This window comes from Calonectris borealis, chromosome 18 (genome assembly GCF_964195595.1).
Source record: "Calonectris borealis chromosome 18, bCalBor7.hap1.2, whole genome shotgun sequence".
Classification (NCBI taxonomy): Eukaryota; Metazoa; Chordata; class Aves; order Procellariiformes; family Procellariidae; genus Calonectris; species Calonectris borealis.
In genome coordinates, this window is record NC_134329.1 from 5,642,559 (window position 1) to 5,661,911 (window position 19,353).

The window sequence follows — 19,353 nt, forward strand, 5'->3', positions numbered from 1 at the left end:
AAGAGTAAGCAGAAGTGAACACTCAATTAACATCAGAAGAGGCTACATTTTTGGAAATAATTTGTAAGAAAGTAGAGTGGAGTGCAAACAAAGAAATTGAAATCAGGTTTATAGCTATTTTTGTACAATAAAGAAATTAAAAGTCTTGTTCTAGGTCGTAGTGGATCTTCATTATATTACTTGAAACAAAACTCTAAAAATACAATTTTATACAGCTCAGTCAAATTACTGAATGCATCTATTAAGTACTAGAGATACAGGATTTCTATGTGCTGTGCAGTAAGTACTATCCCTTATTCTACAGTTTGAGGAAATACAGTGGAATATAGGAAATGCTCTTCTTTTGTAGTCTGTAAAAGTGTGTTAAAGATTCTTGAGTCAAAGAGCTGTTTTTCTGATAGGTGGATCTCTCCCATTTTGGACTTAACTTGTCATGTGATAGGCATCTAAAAAGTCCATATTATTAGTCCAGAAGCTTAGTATCATCATGTGTTTTATTGGTAACAGTCTTGGAACATCTTATCTAGGTCATAAAGTTGACTCTGTGTATTAGCAAAAGGATCAGAATATACCTCTTAGTTTCTTTTAAAAAATCAAGAACACTTCTTTCTGAAGAAGCATGAGAAAACCCTATTGACTTAAACCGGGTTTTGGTTGGACTTCAGTTCTGCGGGGCTGTTTCATTTTAGTGTCCAGGTGAGGCGGGTATGTGGATGTACAGACCACTACTGGTGCTCAGCTGGTGGATGATAACTTGATGACTTTGGATCACGTGGTCATATCTTTATTCAGCAGTTGTTTCTCAAGTCTGGTGAAGCTCCGTTGTCGAACTGCCTTAAGTGTTTACAGTCTGGCCTACAAAACTACTGTGTATCGAAGAATGCTACAGCGACTATGGGTATGGAGTGGTCAGTCTTTTTATTATAGCTGCTGCTGAGGAAAGCCCACCGACTTAAAATACTTGAGAGATCCAGGGGATTGTGGATCCTGTAATTTCATTGACTTGTTTAAGAATACATTAGTGGTCAGGATTCAGGCATCAAAAATGACAGTGTCTGGTGCTCAGAGCACCCCCTGAAAGTGACCCTCTGGGTGTGTCCCTGATCACCAGGGCTCTCTGAGGTGCCAGTATCCAGAGATAGGTGCAAAACAGACTGACTGCTACAGACCTGACTTTTCGCCTCAAAGTGTGTTTTCTGCTTTGCCTTGGATATTTGTATTATTGAAAAAGGCTTGTCTGAATTATTGAGTTTGAATAGATGAACTGTTCAACCTCCATCAGTACTTCTTTAGAATAAAGATGCAAAGGATTAAGTGTTTGCCCAGGTGATTGTTAGATGGCCCTGTTACGTTTTCCCAATCTTCAGCCTGCTTACAGAAACAGCCTTTCTTCATATTGGGATGTATTTTACTGGTTTAGAAAATAGAATAACTTCTACACACTTGAATTTTGCTTAATGCCTTCAGTAGTGCCCACGGCTTGCTGTTTTAAGTGTGCATCTTAAACTGCACATCCTGTGGAACAACCTATGTATGTATAAATAGGACTTATTTCTACCTTACTAGTGTTTTCCTCCTGTTTCTGTTTTCTATCCCCTAACTAAGGCTTTTTTCGTACTGTCCTGGGTGCTTATAAATCTTTGTATCTTCCAGACTGTCTTACAAAACCTTTAACTTCTAGTACATAGCACAACACATCTGTGCTAATTTAACAAGGCTGATTTTATTTTTTGTTTGGACCTTGGCATTCTTTCAAAGGTGATTTCAGGGAATAGTTCACCTGATAGCTGTCCTGTAGCTACAGGGCTCTTCAGGAGATGGGAATAACTGTAAGACATGTTATTAAAAGCCATTTAGCTAAACCTACCCAAAAATTCACGAATGCTTTTCTTGCGTTTCAGTTAAGTGTACAGTAGTGCTGGTGATTGTTTCAGTTATGAGACTTGGGAATCATGCGGTGAGTTGGGAATATGACATGCTTTGATCAACCTGATTTTGATCTTTTATTGTGCTGTGAACAGAGCTATGGATCATACTGGAGAAAAGTGCTAGTATGCGTGTCCTTCCACAGTCAACCTTATATATGTTTTCTGCTAAATAACACTGATAGTATGTATGTTCTCCTGTTTAAAAAACTAATGCAATATTGAGTTGAAAAGCCAGAAATTGTGTCCACCTGCCTAGTTAGTCTTATGCCACTCTGTGTTCAGGAAGCTTTTTTCATGAATTTGCAGATAAGGCATCAGACTTGTATCATTTTTATGTTAGGTTCTGAAAGTTTTCTTAAAATCATTCTGTCCCGTATATATGCTTTCAAGTTTTATACTACTTGGTAGAGTGAACTATGAGCTATCAGCAGTACTGTTACTACTTTTAGCAGGTCTTCTAAATGAGAATGAGAATTGTAAAGCAGCACCCAGATTCTGGGTTTGTTGCAATTATTACTTTATTGTATGTGGTTCAGTCTATCTAAATAATTCTTTATAATAGTTTGTTGCATTCATGCATATTATATTGAGGTTTTGAGCAGAAATTGCCTATGAAACGATATTTGTGTATTTCTTCGAAATGTTTTTTAGCTCCTCTATATTGTTATGCTGCTGCATAAAGATGTTTTGCCTGTCCAGCTTTCAAGAGGGCTTCAGGGTTTTTTAGCTGTAATATTTGTTCCAACAGCTGCCTGGTTTTCTTCCTAAGAAGGACTTGTTGCTGTCAGGAGTTAAGCTCTTGCTGCAGAGATATTTTCCTTAAACTCTGCAAAGAACTGTTGTTTATTTGTACTTTGGCTCTAGTCCAGTCTTCTTCCTTGCATGCTGGTATGGTTTGTGTATTGAGAAGAGTTCCTACAATGTTCTCTTGTCCATCTAGACTTTAATCTAGACAGGGTTTTTTTTCTGTCCTTCACAGGATTGGGGTTAACTGAGCCCTGAAAGGTCTTGGTTCAAAGCTTCTGTATATGGTCTCTAGTATAGAAAACTTTACCATGATTCATCAATTTTCTTTGAATTTTTGTTCTCACTCCTACATTTTACTCATAGATAACATTTTTTCCAAGTGTTTCCACTTACATGTGGGTCCTAAATGCAAGAGCACAGTTGCTTTTTACCTATGTCCCTGTGCAGTGAGAGGTAGGATGGCAAACATCGTATTGTGTGGACTTGGGTGTCCCTATGGTATCCAGTCAAATAATTCCGTGACATAAAACAGGCAGATCAAAGTTGTGTATGTAGGTGAGTTTAAATACCAATAGGCCAAAACAAAGATTGCATAGGCAAGCAAAGTTCTTACCTTAGCAAGTTTTCTGATCATTGTGTATTTGAAAATTTGCATCCTACAGTGCGTTTCTATAAGCTTGTGTGGTATATACCATAACATACAAGTATGAAGTACTTATGGTACGAGATACCACAGGTTTTGTTAGTGAATGTGATTTTTAATATTAAAGTTTTGGAGGATTTTGGATGAACAGTCTATTACTTGGAAATGGTGATGTTTGTTGGTATTTTTGCTGTGCTTCTTTTTTTATTTTATTTTTTCAGGAAGAAGGTTGCAATGCAAATGTAGAAATCGCCAAATATATTTCACTTCAATCATGTGGCAAGACCATTTATACTTCTGCATTATACTGAATGTAGAAGCTGTCTTTCTGGTGGAGAAAAAGCCTTGTTTTCTGAAGTTTTTTTAGCTTTCTTCAAGAAAGTATGCTGACTTCTTAAGTTTTGGGTTTTTTTAATTAATATTTTATGTAGATTTCACATTGTAGTGCTTACAAAGGAAAGTAGATCAGTTAAATTTTTATATTTATAAGCATGCTTGGAAGCATTTTATTGCAGATTTTTGACAAGGCCTTACGGCAACTTGTAGCGAGTTGAGGCATTTCATCTTTGGTGTGTGTTTAAACCTGGTTATCTTGCTGGTGCTGTGAGGCATGTATTAGTCCCATGTAAGGTTCTTCTAAGTATGTTGATTCTTCCTGTCTGTTCCAGTTACTGGATATTACAGGACTGTAAAGAGTGATGGCAGTTACTTTGACGACAAGTTTAGAGTGAAGGGGTTTTGGTCTTTGAAACTGATTTTGTCCTGGCTCTTATAAGCTAGTACAAACAGTCTAGTTACAAGTAATGTCACCTAGTCAAAATATGTGCACTTTATAATCTTATGCAGAGTGATTCATCCAGCCTCCTGTGGATTTTTCTTACTGGCATTGACGTTTTCAGATTGGACCAGAACAGTGTGCTTTTTCAGTAGTCATCCACACTGTATGTTAGGGAAGGTGAAAACGTCCACTCTGCTGCTTGCTCCCCCTGCTTCCCAAGCGGAACAGGTGTAGGAAGGGCTAGTTAGGCAGCAATTACATTCAGTGTTGTCTAATTGGAACCAGAAGGCATGACAAATAGTATAAACATAACAATTGTGATATATAAATAATAAATATATTTATATAATATCGTGAAATAAAAAGTATATAAATAATAAAATATAAACAGTATAAACATAAATAATATTACAAACAATTTCACCATCTCTGCAATACTGTATTATTACTATTATTATTATCTTTCCACTTTGGGAAGAGATGTTCTGCTTTCTATCTTTTTATGCATTTTGGTGCCTCTACATGTTATTGCAGCCCAGACTGTTCCATGGGTCAGAAAATTGTTCACAATGGTCTAATTCCCTGTACTGCCTTTCCTAAAGTATAGCATTGACTAATAAATTGTGTTTTATTTTTCCGTTTTAATGATATGAATTGCACTTAATTTGAGATGGTTGTCGTTAAAACGAAGTGGTTCACTGCATTCTCTATATTGGGACTTTCCATGATAAATCCAGTGCTGATGAGCTGTGTTATCTGGTGTAATCTTTCTCTTTGACAGTTATGTAGAGAAATCTCTGCAGAGTGTGCCGTTGTAAAGAAACAGTCCAACTTACATCCTACTCTTCATGAGATTGCACTACTGTAGCTTTAGTAAAGAGTCAGAACTGCAGCTTATCTGTCCTTCTAGTGAACAGTTTGGAAAAAAAGTTTTATGGCCTAGAAACATGTAACTGTTGCAGCACAAACACATGGGCTCAGCCAAACACTGCCTATCGTAAGGGAATTAGTTTTCCTTCAGTTAAAGATTTTCAAAAAATCACTCCCATCTAAAAGATGCCTGTGCCTTCTTTCTTTCTTGATCATTATTGACCAATGATGGAGTTGGCAGTATTCTGCTTGTACTTGTGTTGAAAGTCATTTAAAATTTTTGTTCTGGATTGCTGACAATTTTATCTGGTTATGGTTTTCAGCTTCTACTAGCTCCATCCCCTAGCTACATGTATTCCCTCTCTGGTTCTACAGATTTCTGTATTTTATCCCTCTCAGTCATGTCTTTTCCAGGCTGAAGATTCATGGTGTACTTTGTTTGTTATTTGAAAGGAATTGGTTCCATAATTAATCATTCTTGCTGTCTTCTGTATCTTTTCCACTTCTAATGTATTCTAGAGAAAAAGGTATCAAAAATTAATGTAATATTCAAAATACAGATGCACCACAGAATTTTAGTGTCATAAGATATTTTGTATAATGTTCTCTCCTGGTTTCCTGGTATCGCAGTATATTACATATGTTGGGCTTATTTTGGTGTTGTCCTTCTATTGCTTTTAGGTTTGGTCTGTTGTTCTCTGTAGTGATCCATGGAAGCATAACAGCAATTTCTTTATAATTATTGCACTTTCTTCTTTTTCCCTCTAAAGAAAGCACGGAGATACTCTTTAACTATGACACCATCCTAAATATGGTGTTGTCATACAATGCTGCGAGACTGTGCTTACAGCTGGGACAGCAGGCCAGGCAGCATCCTCTGGGTATCGCTAGTGCAAATTAAGTATATAGTATGGACATCCATATGCCCTGCACCACTGTGGTATGAGCATGTGAGCTCTACCTTGGTAGGATATTCAGACAATGAACTAAGAAATTCAGGGTTGTCTCTAATGCAGTACCTGGTTTTATTTACAAAACTGGCACTAAAATATGGAAGCTCTTGTATTTTGTGGTTCTGTTTAGCACATCGCTACCCCAAAACAGCAGCAATACTCGTGCCAGGAATTAGTTATCTAGAACAAAACATTTATTGGAAAATTGTTTATCCATTCCTATAGCTTGATCCTTTTCTCAGTGTCTTCCATGCAGTGTTTGAGTGAAATTGTTAAAAGGCAGTCATAATCAGTAATTTAAAACACTAAATATATTTCTATAACAAATTCTGCTGTAGTATTTACATCTATTTCTTAAAGGTGATTTACTTGTAAAAAAATGCCTTTTTTTTTTTTTCCACCCAAGGATTGGGGGGGGAGGGGGGGGAAATGTGTATTGCATTCAGCCTCCAGAATATGCAGGACCTGAGGATTCGAGTAGGTTGCAGCTGTCTTCACCCACAGTATTTGGAAATAGCTAATGAGATGAGAAGTCTACAGCTGGTGGCAAGCACTGTAAATTGTGTGCCCTCTGCTCACCTCCCCCTTTGGTTTCCTGGAGGAGACAGACTGCAAACAAAGCCAGCAGGCTGTCTTGCTCAGTGCTATTGCTCACATGCAGCAATAATTGAGAGTTGGGGCTGTATACTGCATGCTGAAGCTATCATACATGAAGGAATATATTTGTTCTTTACATGTCTGTAAAAAGGACATGTGCTTTATTCCAGTAAAATCATAAGTAAGTGGGTTTTTACTAAAATTCAGATGACAAATATTGCTATTAGTCTTTCTGCAATTATAGTAATTTGAGTGGACTTACATCTAGGTGTTGGTGAATTTAAACGTTAATGTACAGTGCTGATTCCCCAAATTGTCCCCGTGAGGTAGATAAAGTATTATCTTGGCACCTGTGGGAGCACCCTGCTAAAGTTGGCTAGCTGTTATTTGGGTTCTTTAAATAAACATATTGTTTCAGTTTAGAGGGAGAAATAGAAGAAAATGCTATTTTGTGGAAGTTCATAAAACATATTGATTAGCAATGTGATTTAATGTCTTTTGACTCGCTTAGATGTTTCTAGGAAATATTGGTTAATTCTTAAAGTATATATTTGAATGCTTTAAATGTAAGTCTATCTGAATACCTATTAATGCTTTCTAGATATATTAATTACAGAATGACTGGAAAAAAGTCCATTAAAAGGTTTCTTCAGCCTATTTTAATCCATAGTGTAGGTAGATACATTAAAAGAAATGGGAACAACGCAAAAAAATTGAGGAGAAGAAAGTGCCAGAGAATAACAGCTGATTTTCTCTAAGTGAAATCAGATTCCTCCGAGAGGACCTCCTGGATTTTCCAGTTTCATCTACCTTGCAAAAAGTGCATTGTAAATGTCAGAATGGTTATGAAAGCATTAATAACTAATTTGTATAGCCTTGCTCTGTGGAGTTGGAATTTCAGTCTAGAAGTAGCCCTCGTTCCTCCGTGCTAATGAAAGAATCTAGATTTGAAAACTGGCGTGTTACACATGAAGTTCAATACTTCTGACAGCTGAAAAAATTAATTAATATAGTAGCTCCTCAATTGTATATGCAGTAGTACCATCTGTTGAATCCAAGTTACATGAGTTAAACATAAAAAATAGGGAAATGGAGCTGTTTTGGGAGGGCTGAGGAAAGATGGTTGGAATTCTTTCGTGTGGATTGTTTTTCCCAGGTTTGTTTGGGATCTTCCTGGTGAATAAATACCAATGAGAGAACAATGAGAGAGGGAAATACTTTTGCACAGTTCATAATTCATTAGTCACTAATTACTACAGGGTGCAACTGAGGCCAAGAATAAAAGGGGAGAGGAACACCCAGTTATATGATCCTCTATAACAAAGAGTTTATATCCTTTCCAGTAGAAAACTCACAGAATAGGGAAGACCAAACTGTTCACTGCTTGGATTGACAGCTCTGTCTTGGGTTATTTGCATCCTTCCATGAAGTGTCTGTTACTGGCCACTAAGACAGAATTTTAGGTGAGAGTGTATAACTCCGTCTGACAATTCCTGCTCTGTAATGTTGCAGTGTTCGGGCTTATTTTACACGTGCTTATGTTCATGCCTTGTCTGCAAGAACTTTGTAACTCAGTTGTCTAGGGAAACCAGTTCTCCAAAACACACTGCTTCTGCAGCAGAGATGTAGTTAGATGATTTCAGTATGCCTCAGAAGAAACATCGATATTTCAGTTTTAATATTCAGAGAGCCCTTTTTTTTAGTTTACGTCTATCTTGCTGCTGCTAGTATTTAATTTTGAATATAGGGGGATGCATTAGAAAGGTGAAGGTTTAGTTTTAATTCATCTTAGAAGCAGTTCACAAACGTGATCCCTTGTGACAACTCTCTGATGCAGGAGTGGGGGGGAATGCCAGTAGCTACTTTTCTGGTGGTATTTCTTTCACTCTGTGTTCTGCGAATTTTGTCCTCGTTGAAATTTGTTTTTAAAAATGAGACCTTAAACTCTGCTAAACTTCCTTGGGCTTTTCTGTAGCACCCACCAAGCGTTTGTTCTGCTTTAAAGTAACTTAAACTTTTACAGTTCTCTTGACTGCATGGGTGTAATGGTATTCTTAGGGTGATGTTTTTCATACATTGTGTAAACCTTACGTATTTTCAGTTAATGAGGTCAGAGTTTTTAACCCTTTCCTAATTTCCCAAGTAGCATCTTCATCTAATAATCATTTTCATACCCCTCATCAGTAAAATCAAGTAAATCCATATGTTGGAAGCATTTGTCATCCTTCAACTCTATTGATACTTGCTTTTTTCCCCACTGTATATGACTTGGTAACCAGTGATGTCTGTTGTAAAGCAGTGCCATTCGAACTGCTGCCTTGCGCCCTCTCTGTGCTTAGCCTGGTAGAGTGTTTCGCAGATTGAGATTATGCAGTTTCTAATTTTGCAAGTTAGTTCACTTATGCCTTCTTCCCTTTCTGTTCTGCGTTCTCAGGAGTGGACATATGTTGCAGTTTAGATAATGTTTGCACACTAGTTTCTGTATTACTGCTTTCTCTTCCCCTCAAAAGTTTACAAAACCGATAGGATAATGCTTATGTCGCACAGTGCATAGCACAAGAAAATTCTGACCTAGAAGGCAGCCCTGGCGTGCTATCGTAATATGAACAGATAATGAGCACCACTGATGATATGCAGTGAATGCCGGGGTGTGATGGAGTATTCAACACAAACTTAAGTCAACTAACTCCACCCATCCTGCTCCAGACCACTCAGGAGAATCAATTTGGTAGTCTTGAACAGAAGCTTAATACAATGGGATATTGAATCTAATTTTTTTTCTGACTCTCAGGGTTTTTTTATATTATAGGATTACAAAGCTGATGAAGACCCTGCGTTATTCCAGTCGGTTAAGACGAAGAGAGGACCTTTGGGGCCAAATTGGAAGGTACTAAGAACTGATGTTACAACCTTATGAAGTCTTTATCAGCAGAAAAAAATAGTTCACGGTTCCTTAGAGACTAGGACTAGCAAAGTTAGTCTTAAAACAGGGCAGAAATTCAATATTACTTTTCTTTTTTGTATTAAGTTAAAATTCCAGATGTGTTAGTAAGCGAAGGTACTGTCTGCTACTTGTTTAAAATCACTACTAAAACCAAAAAAAGCTATGCAAATTAAATCGGATGAACTTTACCCTTACTCAAGATTGACATCTGAATATACACCGTGATGAATTCCATGGAAGTCATCAGCCTGCTGTGGTAGCCACTGGAGGTGACTTAAAATGCAAAAAATTAGTTGGAAACTTCCTTATATTTAAATGGTTATAACTGTGTGTTTCTTAGAGCAGGGTAAAATATAGTATATGTGTATGTGTTTTATTTAGAATTACCAAAAAAGTAGCAGAAGATAGTGGCAACTAAACCTAAGCCTGTCTTCACCTTTCCGTATTGAATATCTAGGTATTTTTCACTTGCGTGGAGTGTATAAAAAATGCACATGAAAACCTCCAGTATTTCATCATAAATGTTTTCCCTCAGTGAGATAATACACCCTGTTTGCATTTGTGCATGTGTGTGTGCATGCATGCACAGATGCATCTAGCATGTTCTTGAAATTTTCAGTCTGGCGTATGTAATCTGAGTTGGGGAAATCTGGTTTGGGAAATCAATTTTCCACATTCTTTGGTCATTTACCAATTTTCTAATAAGTACAGTCGTTGTGTAACCACGGGACGATGACTTGACCAAAGCTTTATTTCAAGGTAGAACCATCTGGCCTTTTACCAGGGGTGCAGTTACCCAGGCCTGTGTACTGGAAATTTTGTTTGAAGTTCATTATGCAGACTGCTTGCTTAACATCATCTCCTCCTGCACCCTCAGGTCTGACCAAAATTTAGTGTGCTAGAGTTCCATGATGTCCTTACTGGTTAAGTCTGTTTTAATGTGAGATATTACATTCTGTGAAAGCTCTTCAATATTAGTGTTACCTTTCTGCACGAACACATTATTGAGTTATTCTTACATTGCTGTCAATATGACTGCAGTGTGAAAGCTTAGCACTTAGTCACATGCAGTATGAATTTGCTCTGCTAACATATTCAACTACAGGAAAGTCATGCTTGAGAACTGACTCCTTAGTAGGCAGCGTAAGTACTGGTGCAGAATATGTCAGTGTCAGAATATGTATGTGTCACCCATATATACCTTTGTAATGCCTGTATACTTTTCTTAACAATTTAGCCTAAACAGTTGCTGCATACATAAAGATGATCCTTTCTTGAAATAACTTTTCGTAGTCTGTTGCCTGAGGTCCTCTTCCATTTCCTCCAGAACCTTGCTCAACTCAAATTCAGAAACAAATTTCCTGTGGACCAGCATATACCATATGGAACCCAACGACACCTGAGCAGCAACACAAAACTTGCCAGCACATCTCTGCCCCAGTCACAGAGGTCCTTCCACAGACAGCCATCAAAATTCATGTATATATGCCCATCCCAGAAGGAAATATACTTTGTCTGCTACACCAGATAACCTCATAGAAATTGAGAAGCTAACTGCTGTATACTAGAATGAATATACAGGCAATCTGTCAGGAATAGGCCCCTAGTTACCAACTAGAGTATAGTTTTTCACTTTTGTCATTACTGTGAATTAACTGTTTAATTGACAGTAGCGTAATTTTACTTCTTATGTTTAGCGTGTACTGTGATGAATTATGCTTAAGTAAATGCTGAGGGTTTTTTAAATGTATTGCAAATGGTGCCTCAAGTTTCTTAAATTTTCTTGTAAAAGCATTGTCTTTCGTTACCCAAAAAAGTTCTAAATACAGCATGAATGTTTCTGCGCAAATACAATATGAAGGATTTGCTCTGAGAGGTGTGAATTTTCTTCTAGTTCATTAGTTTAGATGTCACCATTAGTTATTTTATCACTAGTTTTTGCAAAGCAGCAAGATAAGCGTCAGGTATTAGAGTAGAATGCATTGGACCAGCAAGCTCTTGGTCACTAACTTCCTATCCTAAAACGTGGTTGTGCAAGCAGAAAGTAGGCAGAAGATATACCACCCTTCTGCTATCAGAAGCTTGACCTGTGTCTTAAGTGTCAAATAACTGACCACCATGTCTGACAGAGCAGTGTCCCCATTTCCCACTACATCGTACCACGCTCGTTCTCAGCTGGCCTGAGATCATAAATCCAAGCAACCTGAATTTGAGGACTTAAGGCATCTCTTGTCCCACTGTGGAATGAGGCTGTAGTTTCAGGGGCACGTTTGTGCAGCACTGACCATTCACTCCTCTACTTCTGTACGTCCTGGTACAGTGGTTTTAATGCTGCGTGGCAATTAACCTAGAGAAAAAAATAGGGAAGCAGGTTTTTGTGAAAGGATGAGAAACAATATGGCAACACAGGGAGCTGTAACAGGACCGTTAAAAGTTTCAGTAGAGCTTCAGTGGGCTACTGAAGCTGACACTTCACTGCCATTAAGCTGCATTACCAGAAGAAAAGCTTGCCAAGCTACCTCTTGGGTGCTCCACGTACTTCAGTTTGTCTTAATGGGAGCTGAGGGTGCAGTCGATGTATACCACTGACCTATTTGGTGCTGCCATAGCTGTTCCTAGTGTTGTCTTTTCAACATGATGAAAGCTCATCCTGTGACAGTCTAACTGCACAGACACAAAAATAATGTGAAATTCCATCTGAACACCAGAAAACACTTTTTTTACTGTGTGGGTGGTCAAACACTGGAACAGGTTGCCCGGAGAGGTTGTGGAGCCTCCACCCATGGAGATATTCAAAACCTGACTGCACACAGTCCTGGCAACCTGCTGTAGGTGACCCTCTTGAGTAGGGCTCCTGCACCGTTGATCAGAGAAGGTCCCTTCCAACCCAGCAATGCTGTGATTTTGCAATCTACACAGTCTTAATCCTTCCCTTTGTATGTCCAAAGACAGAAAATAGTTCTGCTTCAGAAAGTTTCTGAGCTTATAAGTAGCTGGAGATTGATATTGTTTCTGAGCTTATAAGTAGCTGGAGATTGATATAGTTTCTAAGTGAATTATCAATATTTTCTTCTTTGGGTTTTATATTTTTACATAGGTTTCTGCCGTTGGCTGCTGTCAAAATACTGAGCCAAGTAGACCTTTGGTCTGACTTGCGGGTTTGTCCTGGGCCCAAGCATTAGCTGGAATCTCATGGAAAAATGAGTATATTGTGTGTTTTGAGATGACGATGAGGGGGAGGCATGTATTCAAACTCCCATTATTGTAATGCTCTTTCTACCTGGGCTAAGTATTCTTGCTAGCAGGGTAAAATTGTCACAGGGATTTTTTTTGTAAACTGCTGAAAATGTGCATCCTGCCTTAGATGTTTGTTATTCCTTCCTCCTCAGGAAGGAAGCAGGAGGCTAATGCAGGAATGGCCTGTTTGGGCCTGCGTGACCCAAAGAAAGTGGGGAGTTACTGGTTTGTTTTTTAAAAACAGCTGTAGAATGAGGAGGAGGACTTTGAATGCCTGGAACTGGCGGCACTGAATTTGTATGTTCCATTTAGTTCTGTCCTTTTACTAATGCCTGGACCTAGACTTGTGCTGTTTGGGAACACAAACAACAGCAGCACTTTGTTTCTTGCTCATGAATAGAACATCAGTCTTCTGAGGATAATTTGTTTTCATTTAAGTGCTCTCTGGTGATGAGTATTTATGATAAAAATTCTGTGTTAAATAAATACGCATTATTCACCCAGATTTTTATACGTTAGATTTATCTCGCAGTAAATCTTTTTACTATGTGCATGGCCAAGAGGAGTTGTCCATTTCATGGTTAAAAGAAATGTAGCTTAAAAATGCCATGAAGTATTTCTGCTTAGAAGTTTGTTGCAGATATAAAGAACAAAAATCTGTGGGCTTCTTATAGTAATTGCTTATTACTCAAGCCAAGCACACAGAGGGTGTTTTTTTTGTTGTTTGTTTGTTTGTTTGTTTAAGCAACTATCGGCTTCCTTTTTGGTTTGTTTGTTTGGTTTTTTCTTCCTGGTTTTTTCTTCCTGGTTTTTTCTTCCTGGTTTTTTCTTCCTTTTACAAGGCTTGGAGTAACCTAACATGCTCTGTTAAACTAAAAACATGATACGGTCTTTTGTATTACATAAATTTGACTGCATGAATTGTAGGAAAATCACTGTGTATGATGTTACAGGTACTTCAAAATTGTTTGAATGTAGGAACTATGACAGAAACCTAGGAATTACAGGAAATGGTGGTGGATGTCTCCTGAATTTCCCTCAGTTCATTCTTCTGGGAATCCTTCTTTTGTACAAAGTCCTTGAGCTGGAGCTGCTTCCAAGCAGTCTTTCAAGTGGAGCTTTAGTTGGTCTTATGGGCACCTGTTGCCATTGATGATAAAGAAGTTCTCTCCCTATTTTTCTCATAGTAGCAGTCAGAAGGTCTGCAATTCATTATGCAAAAATGAATATGCAAATTATGCCCCACAACTAGAAATTACCTCTACTCCTGGGTAAAGACATACCCTTCTGGCATTGTCTGCAGGAGAGGGATGTGAGGGAGAGAGGCAGAGGGGAGAGCATACCAGTGTCTGGATGGGCGGAGCAGCACTGCAATAAGCTTAAGTTTTATGCTTTTGTGAGAAGCAAACTTGAGGGGTGGTTATGTGCTTTTTGTTATCTGAATCTTTTCTAGTGCATGTGTTTTCCACCATTGTACTGAGCAACTCAGATTATAATTGCCTTTGCGCAGTGGACCCAAAAGTAAAAAAAATTTGGTGCTAGCTATTGTAATCAAGCTTCATTGTCCTTTTGAAATGTCAGAAAGTATATTACGGTGGAAATAATGAAAATGAAATCCCTGTTAAGACTAAGATTTATAGTATATGTTTGCAGCATGGATGGAATTGTCTTACAGATTTAACCTGATTATTTGTTAATCCCTTTTACCCTATGTTCAGACTACAGTGCTAAGTATTTACTAATACTTAGAATTCTAAGTATTATTATAATTCTTCATAATATTTAGAAGTATATTTTATAATTATAATAAAATATTTTAATTTCATTAATTTACTATAATTATAATTATAATGATTATAATAATATAATACTTAGAATTATACTTCCTAATAATCATATTAAATTAATTTGACTGAAGTAAATTTTTAAAAAATTAAAAATTCCTTCCCATTATCCATAAACAGAAAGAGCTAGCAACTGATGAAGAGTGTCCTAAAATGTGTGCTTACAAGTTGGTGACTATCAAATTTAAATGGTGGGGACTGCAGAACAAAGTTGAAAACTTTATACAAAAGGTAAGTGCTTGTCCCTTGCTGGGATGTTGCTGGGGAGGTGGGATTGGAGGTAGGTGGGCAGGGTGGGTCTGTGTTGACATGGGTTTTTTTGAGGAGAAACAGTGATGAACCTGCCTGTTGCTTACAGCCAAGCAATTTCTGTTTATTTCTTCAGCAAGTACAACCATTTGTGTCTTGAGCTCTAGCAATGCTGTTTCATCGGTGGTGCTAGAATAACTTGCCAAGTTAAAAAAGCAACAGTATAAGCAAAGAGTGTGTGTCATGTAGGTGTAACATTTGATTTTTGTAAGCAACACTTGCCAGGAAGAGAATTCTTCAATTCTTTTGTGGTTTTTTTTTTTCCTCGTAAGTTGAAAGTTGCATAAAACATGCTGGTGTTTCTCTAGTATTTTATGTTCTAGTTTTCTTATGAAACTGTTCTTGTGTTTCTGCTAATTCTAAAGTATTTGATTATTTTTTTAATTGAATGCTTACAAAACCAGGTATGACCCAGGTAGAATCCAGTGCACTAGGATTTAGTTGGCAGTTGTGCTGTTTTGTCAAATTGTTTGCGTCTTATTTCGTTACTGCTGTATCATCAGAATATGAATTGTAAAATATTTTTTAAAGTATGACTAAATATTTAGAATGTGAACTTATGTGTAGGCAAAGTGTTTCATCTCGACCATCATGCCACTTCTCTCTAACCCAGAGAAAATGTGCTGTAACAGTGAGTTAACCAAAACATGATATCCCAGTAGCAATTGGGCATGATGTTCCCTCACAGACAACCAACGCCAGACCTTTTTCATTGTGGTGGCCAGGACTCTTAGCTCTGAGTGGACCACACAGCTAACTGCATTAAATGCTTATGAATTTCAATAAATATGACGGCAAAAGAGAAAAGCTTCAAACAATAGTAATTGAAAATGAGATGGAGGGTAGTTTGTGATGGCCACAGTACAAAGTAAGGGTAAGGAGACATTGGAGACTCTCTTTAATGTGGTGGTGGTTTTGGGAAGGAATTGCCCATCACACATTTCAAACTGAAGACTGTTAGGGAATAAGCTGAGCAGAAGAGTTAAGACTGATTCTGTGGTCTAATGAGGAGTATTTGAAGATAGGACTTTTTTTTTTTTTTTAACCTTGCTTTACCTGAAGCTGATTCTTTAGAGGAAGTTATCTCTGTCTGCTAGCTGTCAAGAACCGTATGTTAGATTTAACCAGCATTGTTTTTGAGGACAGTCAGCGGCTTAAGCGATGCAAAATCTGGGAGCAGATGAACAAGATGTGAACTTTCGGTGGCAACTTGGGTAACTGAAGAACATGCAGAAGTCTGAGTTTTAGTAGTAAAATAGATTTCTGTGTTGTATATACGTGACTACTTTTATCAGAGTGGTCAGAAGCAATACTCGTAATTTTGCAGATTGAATGTTTTATATGATGCATCTTTCATCATCCAAGTCACCATTATAAAAGTTGAGATTCCAGGGCACTAGAGATGGACTGAGCTGGCAAGTTGCAGTTCTTCAATATAACACAGGGGGGTTTGGGGGCTGGCAGGTATTTTGAAATGTGAAACCTACCAATTTAAGTAGCAGAGGTACAGTGAAAATATTCTTACTGTAATCGATTCGGAACACAGATATGTGTGATTTAACAAAACAGCTGTGGAATCCTTAGCTTGAATATTTATACTCTTAAGGTTTTTGTACCTTTGAAATTGCATGTCAGATATTACTGGGATGCTGATTTGGTACAAATCGCAAGCGTGCCATCTTCGGAGTCAGACGTACTTCCCTTTTTTGCTTCATTCTGGCTTTAGGAATTGGCCGTTCTTGTTTTTTAATAGCGAGCACAGAACCTGTGACAGTTCTGTCATAGATTTTTATACAGTTCATGCTAAATATTCTAGCTGTTGTGATGCTACCTTTATTCTGTCTAATGCCATCTTGGAGATAGAACAGACTTTAAAAGGATTCTTCAACATTTTCAAGTAACATGAATTGCTGAACTTTCTTGAAACTTTTTTTTTATAGTGAAATTTGTTAACTTTTTCCATGTTAAAGCATGTGAGAAATGAGATGACTTTAAATTGGATCGAGGAATGTGAGAAGGCTGAACCTGTAGCAATGTGAAACAGCATGCACCTAAAGATTATAACTTTTCAAATTGAACAGCTGCAATCACTTCACCAGTCTTTGGCAAAATCTAAGCCTATTAGCTAATGTTTGTTTATCTTCTTAAAGCAAGAAAAAAGGATATTTACCAACTTTCATCGCCAGTTGTTCTGTTGGATTGACAAGTGGATTGATCTGACTATGGAAGACATTAGGAGAATGGAGGATGAAACCCAAAAGGAGCTGGAAGCGGTAAGAATGCTTTTTTTAAGGTTGATGTTTGTGTGCTATCTACCTGTAGCTATACTATTTATGTGTTCGGGAATTGACGCAAGTTGCGTTGTGTCCATCCCCTTGTGTGTGTTTGGGCAATTGCTGATGAACATTACAGCCCCTTTAGTGATTCTCCTGTGCAGACCCATGCACTTCAAGCTTCTGCATACTGTGTTGTGTCAAGCTGGAAGTGGCTGTAAGGTAAATATTTCTGATGTCACTAAATCCAGAATGTCTGCCCTGACCACCTCTTTATTTATGGTACCGTACCCATTGCATGAAGTCCCATGCAGTGCCTTTTTACCACTTGTCAGTTAGAATTCAGAGCTGTCATCTTGCTTTTCCATCATGTGTCTTGCTTTCTTTCATTTCTAATCATAATTAGATCTGATTACTTTTTCTCTTCAAACATGTCTTCAAGCAAGCTTGAATATGTCACACAACAGCTCTTCCGCTCATCCTGATTAGCACACCAAAACTGAGAATTTTACTTGCAGAAAGGAAATCAGTAAAATTAACAGGCTTGAGATGGTGTCAATTTTCATGCTTTAGTGGCTGTGAGGACCAGATACGTATAGCCTGATCTGTCTTTGAACTGATGTCTAGAAGGAAACTCATCCGTAGGGCACTTTCTCTTTCCTTTAAGAGGTAGAGGAACATCACAGGCTAGGCAGGAAGCCGCCTTCTGTAGTGTCTTTCCAGAGCGTGGCCTTTGGCGTGAACCTTTCTCATTTTAAATCCTGCTGGTTTTTTAAGTTTTTGCAGTCTTTGGATTTGCAGTTCTATTTCCTTCCGATTTTGCCAATTGCTTTATGCCCCAAACCCATTCAGCTTGTCAGCTTTCCTTCCATTGTCTTGGTTCTTTCAAGACATGAAGTATCTTCAGCTGTAACTCGCTTTTTTGCATGGTTTAACTCATTTCAGCTGCCAGACGTCTTTAAACAGATTGCCTGGTGCTTTAGACCTACTGTTGACAGTGGTTCTGAAGTGCATTTTGTGGTTTGTGCCCACCACATCTCTTCTTTTAGTATCCAAACTAGCTGCAACTCCTCCATCCCCACTTGTTATGCTCTCCACGTTTGGACTTTATGAACTGTGTGGAGCCATCTTGCATTGTGAAGAGATGTTTTCTGGATTTGGAAGAAGTTTCTTCACTGTTCTGTATGTTAGTAGGTAGATGTTCTGAACTGGTAAAACCAAACTTTCTTTTCAAATAAGCTGAGGGGATTGTTTGCTTTGGCAGTTCCCGGAATATGCTTTGGAAAAGAATGATGCTGCTTCACTCTTGCAAACATTGTGCTCTCTCATTGGCATTTGGATATTTTTAATTATGGCAGGTATTCTCTCAAATCACATGGATTTCTTTTTTAATTCTACTTCGTGCCAGAACCTATTTCTAAAGCCACCTATTCCTAGGTGTCTGTGAAGGAGGAAAGAGTAACCACTTTCCTCTCTATAACTGATTTTTGTTGGAAGGGTTCTCATTTGCTGTCAGAAGGGTTCTCGTTTGCACACCCATAGTTCTTTATTTGGAATGAAAGAGACTTCATCCAATTTGTGCCACACTAGTGGCAGTGTGAGGAGTGCATACAAGGCATGTATTGGAGAGAGTGAGCAGCACTTGACACACCTGTGTGCATGAGAAAATTTCCCTTTTGGGTCTCTGTGGACTGTGGGTGTTAGTCTTGTAGAGAAAGTTCTGTTTCACATTTCTCACTGGTAACTAACTTATTTTAAGTACTTTTGGCAAAATATTTGCTGCTTTTTAGTTCTTACCTTAAGCAAAAAGCAGATCACATGTTGTTGGGCATAACATTTATCCTCGTTCTTAAATATCAAATGTATTTATTTACTATTTTCTTGTTTTGCAAAGCAATGCGAATACTTTATTTCAAATAGCTTGTTGTGTAAGATGTTAGCATCAGCGTATTACTTGTTGAAAAAGTCAGTTTTTCACAAGAGAAATGTATTGATTAGTTACACTAACACAGCTTTTCTATGTGTATTGTGAAATGTGAGAGGAGCGGGGACCTACTAACTGAAATACTTTGTTTTTTCTCAATTGTTATAATAGGGGTATCCACAAACACCTACAAATGATGCAATTTCAGGGTTTTTGTAGTGAAGTGCATTATTGGAGAATAACCTAAAGGCAAAAACGTCACTGCCAAATAAAATATGAATGCTAATTTTATCCCAAATAATTTGG

At 37.8% G+C, this 19,353-nt stretch overlaps 1 protein-coding gene across 2 annotated transcripts in view; it reads left to right on the top strand.

Annotated features, from left to right (window-relative positions):
- PITPNB (phosphatidylinositol transfer protein beta) overlaps nucleotides 1–19,353 on the top strand; it is a 34,612-nt gene that overhangs the window by 12,903 nt on the left and 2,356 nt on the right. For both annotated transcript variants that reach the window (XM_075167485.1, XM_075167484.1), the window contains exons 8-10: nucleotides 9,326–9,403; nucleotides 14,662–14,772; nucleotides 17,001–17,123. In XM_075167485.1, coding sequence (XP_075023586.1) covers nucleotides 9,326–9,403; nucleotides 14,662–14,772; nucleotides 17,001–17,123 — 312 coding nt within the window. The remainder of the gene's footprint in view (nucleotides 1–9,325; nucleotides 9,404–14,661; nucleotides 14,773–17,000; nucleotides 17,124–19,353) is intronic.